At 39.4% G+C, this 7841-nt stretch overlaps 1 protein-coding gene across 4 annotated transcripts in view; it reads right to left on the bottom strand.

Annotated features, from left to right (window-relative positions):
- LOC135111048 (tyrosine-protein phosphatase 99A-like) overlaps positions 1-7536 on the bottom strand; it is a 110234-nt gene extending 102698 nt beyond the window's left edge. For all 4 annotated transcript variants that reach the window (XM_064023952.1, XM_064023954.1, XM_064023953.1 and 1 more), the window contains exon 1: positions 7293-7536. In XM_064023952.1, coding sequence (XP_063880022.1) covers positions 7293-7521 — 229 coding nt within the window. In that variant the 5' untranslated portion in view covers positions 7522-7536. The remainder of the gene's footprint in view (positions 1-7292) is intronic.
- Positions 7537-7841: the final 305 nt, after the last annotated feature.

Below are 7841 nucleotides of genomic sequence, written 5' to 3'. Positions count from 1 at the left end.
CACACACCGGGCTGGGGTCTCAGGGTCTCAGGTACGTGGGAGGCTGCCGGGGAGACTGTACTATTATATACACGAGGAAAATGTTTTGTTTCTTTCGCAGTCAACGTGATTATCTATCAGAGAAAGTTGTATCCTTCATCTTGACAGGGGAAAAGTTTTTATTTTCGCGAGTTTTGCTAACTGAAGGCAGAGAGAGAGAGAGAGAGAGAGAGAGAGAGAGAGAGAGAGAGAGAGAGAGAGAGAGAGAGAGAGAGAGAGAGAGAGAGAGAGAGAGAGAGAGAGAGAGACGGGGGAGGGGGCGTTTTCAGTCTTTCACACGACAGTACGTACCAGCGTGTTACTTAGATACTGGAGGCTAAACAGTAAGCAGTCTATTACTCATTCTGTTACTATTAAATTGTTTTACGTTGACAATGCATTAGAGTCACTTATCTTCTATGTAAAACTGAAAAAGATCTAGTCATTAATGTGATACTTAACAAAGACGCGATGTACTGTCATTCATGTAAGGTTCTCCATATCCCTTGTAACGGAGAGTGTACTAACTGTGGTAGTAGTTTCATAATGGGCTGAGGAACACCACTCCCTTGCAGCTGTTATTTTTCCTGCTGGAGGCGGTTCCTGAGGCCGTGGAGGAGAGAGTCTGAAAGCTCTGTCCTATTTCGCTAAAATGCGTTCAAGTTACAAAGGATGTTTTTTAAAGAAACACAACGAGGCAGCGACGTGAGTGGTGCCTCGTGTGATGGGTGTGTGTTGATGTGATCCCATTGGCGACCTCACCAGCAGGCTCCTCACTTTGTTGTGCAGACCAGAATAAACCGAAACAAGGCAGCAGCTGCCAGTCTTAATTAATCAGAGTAAACAGTGTGAACGGTGCAAACACATTCAGTAGCACGCTTGCTTGAATGTACAGTATTTGATTACATCGTAGTGTAAGTAAATCACGTAAACAGTCTGCAACTACTCAAATGAATATTCAGCTATGAAAGTGGACAGTGGGAAAAGTAAAGGGTTTTGTTATATTGGTTTTATATAGAAAATGAAATTAACAGATAAAAGCTAAGTTGTTTGCGGGAAACACACGAGAGCAAAGAAAGTGTACCTGTAACCATACGTTTAATGGTGCCACATTAAAGCAAGTGTCGTCTATTGAGAGTATTATTACAGTAATCTTTTATTTTTTACCTATTTACTTATTCATCTTATACGTGCAAAGTACTCACCACCAGCTAAAAAAAAAAAAAACACACACAAAAAAAAAAAAAAACATGCAATTTTCGTTTCCATACAAGTTAAATTCCAAATATCATTATGTGACATGATACAAGCTTTCTTCCTCCACAATGAAACAACGCCCAGTGAGCCAAAATTATCATCATACATATCGAGCATATTAGTGAGACACACACAAGTATAATTGTTACCAGCTTCAAACACACTTTCCATACACTTCTGGGTTGATATGATGAACTTGCTGGTACATTTCAGTTAACTTTAACAATGCCACGAGAAATGAGGCAGAGTTGTAGAGGTATTTCACCTTGCTGTGCCATACGCACGGCACGCTCAATAAAAACCTAAACTGAACATAAAAATGACAAAAATAATGGCTAAAATATATATAATACCAGTAGTAGTAGTGATGATGGTGGTGTTAGTAGTAGTAGTAGTAGTAGTAGTAGTAGTAGTAGTAGTAGTAGTAGTAATAGTAGTAGTAGTAGTAGTAGTAGTAGTAGTAGTAGTAGTAGTAGTATATAGCAGTGCTAGGGATAACGGCAGCGGATACTACGTTATCTCAACAAAATTGGATTTCCATTGTCTCGTTCAACATTTTGTCTTTAACGAACAACAGACATCAGGTAATGTTCGATTTCTACTAATTTTTAATAAACTAAAACAAAGAAGCAGAAAGTCTCTCTCTCTCTCACACACACACACACACACACACACACACACACACACACACACACAGGATCACATATAATCATCTATTAATATATATATATATGTATATATATATATATATATATATATATATATATATATATATATATATATATATATATATATATATATATATATATATATATATATATATATATATATATATATATATATATATATATATATATATATATATATATATATATATATATATATATATATATATATATATATATATATATATATATATATATATATATATATATATATATATATATATATATATATATATATATATATATATAAAGCGAAGTGGTGTCTAGTGACCGGCATCCCCGAGTGGTCAGGCTTTCAAGCCTTAAAGCTGAAACAGGAGCCACACCGAGCTGCGGAGGGAGGCAGCAGGGGGCGGGGTGTTGGGGGTGTGGCAAGGGAGAAGGAAGGTGGTCGGCTTACTGGGGAGGGAGGAGTGGGGAGGCGGCCTAAGTGGTGTGAGGCGAGGCACAGCAGGTGAAATATTTGTGGACCAATTATTGAGTGTATGAAGGAAAAAATTTTGTGCTGGGAAAGTTACACTCTGTCTTGGAGGCGGTGCAGGAGTGCAGTGTTTGGGTTTTGGGAGCGTGGCGCAGAACAACCCTGGGATATGGGACACAGTGACGTCCGGGTCACCACCCTTTACCTTCCCCAGCTTTCCCTGACCACCCATTCATCATCCTGACCACAGAGAACAGTGAAAAGCTGCGTGGGGTGGGGGACCTCAGTGTGTGCTGTGGTTCTACATGCCGGGGGATACTGCTGAGGAGAACCACCGCGGTACGCAGAAGTAATGTTCTCAAGATTAACATGACTTTTCTCGTTCCTTAGTTACAATTTCCTGTGATTCTTCCAACTCTTAGCAAGTACCTGTGCTTATTTTTATCAGTAACTTTTAAAGAATTTTCTCATTAATGTTTTTTTTTGTGATACTTTCGTTTGAGCGTACATGTTTTTCTCTCCAACAAATCTTAAGTCGTGAATAAATATAAAATTTATTGAGCTCCTCCATAAAAAAAAAATGTTTAGAATGATGAATGAAGTAAAAAAAAAGTACACGAACAGTATTCCTACGTCTGGGTGCCGCTCAACACTTAATCCCAAGAACTGCAGGAAGAAACACGTGAAACAAAGACGGAGAGGGTTCAGACACATGGAACGTGCAATATACCATTCCTTTTATGTACACGGCCGTTGATTAATTGCAAGTAATCCTCAAGCGACACACACACACATACACACACACACACACAACGTTGTTTGAGGATAAGCCATACAGCGACTCAAGGTGGTAGTGATGCTGGGAACACTATGACATTCTTTTCTATTTTTTTTTTTTCGGCTCCACATGGACTAAATCAACAAACCGTATATTCTTCTCCTCTCGTTTATTTCTCCTCCTTCGTGCTCGTCGTCAACTAGCGAAACCTAATCATGAGGTCTTGCTGCAAGTTAAAATTTCATTGTAATGTCTGCTGTTGGAACTTATTGATGAAATGAAAAAAAAAAAAGAAAAAAAAATGGAAACTTTTTTTTATTAGGCCTCATTCTGACGCCAAAGACACCTTTTGTCAATAAAGATTGAATCGACACAGGGCAGGTGGTTCAATTTTGCTGTGTATGTAAAGCCAAAGGAGAGAAAGAAAAAAAATAAAAAGGTAAAAATGTCTATTGTCTTCCTGTCTCGTGAATTCATCGGCTTTTGTTCAGGTAAATGTGCAAAAAAAAAAATATATATATATATTGTCACTATATAAATTTGCATGTCATTATCATGTGTGGCAATTGTTATGCAGTGAAGGCGATCTCATTAGTTGTCACCTCATTATTTGCATTTTTTATGACAGCACACACCTGCTTTCCATAATTTCAAAACGTTTCCTTTCTCGCCTTGACATTTTCACTTGGCCAAGGACACTCGCCTTTGTCTTCGTTCGTTAGCAGGGGCACTTCTTACACTTTCACAAATGGACAGCTTTTCCCATTATCATCTACAACTTAAATTTTGCACTGTAATCTCTTAAATAATTCTGTAGCCTAGAAAACCAAAATCATTGTTTTTCTCTCCCATTTTCTTTTTTATGTGTCAAGCAAACAATTTTTTTTTTTTTCTGCAGAGTTTTGGGTATTTACAAAGGACGGCTGTACCAGTAAGAATTAGCAGCTGCTCTCATAACCATTTATTGCCTGTAGCATTATTTTTGCTCACTGAAATCCATTACTGAAGACATTCATAAGCTAAGTCAAAACATCCTAGATTAAAAAAAAAAGTCGTGTTCCTCTTCCCCCTCCACCTACCAGCTGCTCCAACACCAAAAAATGTGTCTATTTGTCTTAACTCGCAAAAAGTTTCCAGATGCATCTTTTGCCCTGAAGTTCTTGCTGTCACTTATCGTTTCGGGGAGGTTACCGCAACACGACGACCGGGAAAGTTATAGAATGTTACACTTATTACGGAGGCAAAAGAGTCTATAATCAAGTAAATTTCTTCCTCTGCACTTACGATCTTGAAGGAACAATCAGCCTCAATGAATTTTTGAAGTGCTACAAGTCTCTACAGGATAAAATTTTTGGGAAATGGGTTTAATATTGGGTCTCGCCACGCACAAGCACACATCCTACAAAGCAATGAAACTCGAATGCTGTGCTGGCTGTGAGGTCGAAAACGAGACAATGGCCCTTCTCCAGAAACACTTTGCTCTCTAACCACGGCTATTTTCAAAGGCCACAAAGATGATTAACCGTGCTCTCAAGAGTGTTTTTGCTGTTAATAATGCAGAAATCTTGCAAATCTGTCACTAGAACGAAAAAAAAAAACTTTAAAAACTAGTGGCACCTTAACTGGATAGAACCTTTTGAAAGTAGTCGAGGTGCGGCGCCCAGGTGTCTCAGATTATGGTCCCATATTGAAATTAAACAGTTACCATTACATAGCACATTTCAAGACCTTTCCCTCTTCTCTACTATAACTTGATGGGCTTTCCACCTGTCACCAATACATCACACCTTTATGACTATTCGCTGCTTCTCTTCTCTAACTATATCTCACCTTTTACTTGTGCGCACTGCCTCTCAAATATCTGTCCTTTTATTTCCTTTCCTACTTCTTCGTATTACATGAATCTTCCAAACAACCGTTCCCTCCCCTCTACTCTTTCGACAGTCGCCATATTCAGAACTCAACAAGCTTTACTGACACTTTCGAACGTCAACCTCATAATGAGCCTTGACTGGGAGGGAAATTGCATACCTCGTCCCTCACTAATATGGCGAAAGATGGGACGTGGAATTCTTCATTAAAAGTGACATTCCGACCCTTCTTTTCAGTGGGTTTTTAATTTCAGCCCTTAGATGACCGTGTGGCGCTGTGTGGGGTGACGGGAGGGCAGTGAGTAAAGGGATCTAATGAGTCACAAACACTTCCGCCAAACCCCATTGAGATTTCATGTAAAGAAAGTGATTTGGTGAATGGTTATCTCTCTTTTCCTTCATATCACCTCACAACATCACATAATTTAATGAAGGAGGCGCCTTCAGTCAATAAAGAGCCACTCGTCACTCATTTGTTCCTTATACTTTTAAATAATACAACGGAACACAAAGAAAGAGGAAACAAGACTAGACCTGTTATCAACTGCAAGGGTGTTTGTGAAAAGCCACACTGTCTGATATTGAATAAGAGATGACTTCGGTATCTCAAATTCCTGTAATCCTAAGTCAGACTCTCTCTCTCTCTCTCTCTCTCTCTCTCTCTCTCTCTCTCTCTCTCTCTCTCTCTCGTTATCTTTTACCGATATTCTAAATGGTTACGGTTTTTCTCAGCGTGCTTCGTGTCACCTTCCTTCCCATACTTCTCTAGTCTCTCTCATTCTTGTTCCTCCTTAGTGCCAAAGCTCTCGGCCTCTTTCCCCTCTCCTGTTATCCTTTTCACCAGTATTTCCATGAATACTGTTTTCCTGAGTTCGTTTCGGCTTCGCCGCCTTCCTGCCAGCCACAGCACCAGTCTATCTCCCATCTGTTCTTCCTCCTCACCTTGCTGGCCCAGAGTGTAAAGAACATCCTCCCTCTTCCTTTATTCCCCTTCACCGGTAAACCACAGAACTCACTCCCCCGCATTGTTTTCGCTCCTGTGGCCTCGCCTCGTTATTTTTCGTCCATCTAATGGTTCAAATTCTTTTCGGAGAGAGAAAGGTAGAGAGAGCAAAAGGGAGACAGAGTATCAAGTTACCTCACGAGCTAAACTGACTTCCTTTTTTTTTTTAATCCTCTTGTTTTTCTTTTATGGAGTGACACACGGCACGGATTTTTCCTCTCTCTTTACATTCACCCCTGTCTTCAACTGCTCCATAAAAAAAAGTAAGAGAAAAAACGCAAGGCACTTAAAGGGGTGGCAATACACCTGGAACAGATTGCACAAAGCTAGTGGAGGGTTCCACATAGTACTGCGACTGGCGGCGAGGTGCTCAACAACTCTGGTGGCTGTCCGCCTCCTAGATGCCAGACTGAACCTTTGACTGGTGGCCTGCTCGACCCGTTAAACCTTTAAGAACCATCTTCGTGTTTCCTTTCTTCATACAACTATTTTCATCTCAACACTGTTGCTTGTCCTCGCTGTCTGCCTACTGCTTTGCCATAAGGAATATACCAAGGATGAGAGAAACAAGATCATCAGCGTTAGTAGTCAGGATAGAATTAACGAGCTTCAGCTTGTTAAGGTGAGATTTATAAAAGAGATGCGAAGAATTGGTTCTCAAATAGAATGATAGATGGAATAGACTTGGTAATCACGTTGTTAGTGTCGAGTTAATAAGGAATCTTCAAACAAGATCAGATAAACTTAGGGATATGACCGATAGGCGGATATATATATATATATATATATATATATATATATATATATATATATATATATATATATATATATATATATATATATATATATATATATATATATATATATATAAGCATTTTCTATTTAGGGACTGCCACGTGTAGAGGCATACATGTCTCTTTCAGCTTTCCTTATTTTATATTCTTATATTAAACTCTGAATCCGGAAATCGCATTTCCAGAGAGCAAATTAGCGAAATTCCCAAATCAGGGAGACACTAATTTACTAGCAATGCCCGAATTCCACCACGTTATAATATGAAAACTTATGACCAGGCCTTTTGGTGTCTGTAAATAAATAAATCAAGGAGCACAGGAACGAATATCTCACGCGGCGGCAGGAAGCAAGTCGGGGGACAAAGAGCTGAGTGTGCAGAGCGACAAGACACGGAAATAAACAATGGAAGATGCCAGTTACTCACGCTCTCTCAAGGTTATCATGTAGTAGGACTTGATGGAGGGCTGGCTCATCCCGAGGGCGTTGACAGCCACCACCCTGAAGGAGTACACGGTGAAGGGCTGCAGGTTCGTGACCGTAAACTGCGTGGCGTTGGTCTCCGTGGCTTGGCCGTTGTCCACATCCCACAGTCCGTCCTCGCCCTTCCTGCGGGGGAGAAAAAGGAATATTAGTAACGAGAAAGAATGCTGCATGGACCAATAAGAAAGAAGAAGGTTATAAATAAGATAGGAGGTCGAGTTCTGTAATTTTTTATTCACTTATTTATGTGTTTATTTATCTATTTTTTTATGTATGAGGGGAACTGGCCAAGGGCAACAAAACAGGAAGAAAAAGAAGGAACATTACAAACAAAAGCTTCGTCCGATAATAACGAAAAAAAAACAACAACATTTAAAGCAAGGAAAAAGAGTCCGACAAGAAATAAGAAAAATAATAATTATAAAGAAAAATCAAGGTCACTGTATCCGATCAAAATGAAGCATTGGAAACAAAAGGAAGCCACTCTGTTCAG

This window comes from Scylla paramamosain, chromosome 21 (assembly GCF_035594125.1).
Source record: "Scylla paramamosain isolate STU-SP2022 chromosome 21, ASM3559412v1, whole genome shotgun sequence".
Lineage (NCBI taxonomy): Eukaryota > Metazoa > Arthropoda > Malacostraca > Decapoda > Portunidae > Scylla > Scylla paramamosain.
Note: the sequence above shows the minus strand (reverse complement) of the source record. Positions and strands in the feature narration are given on the sequence as shown.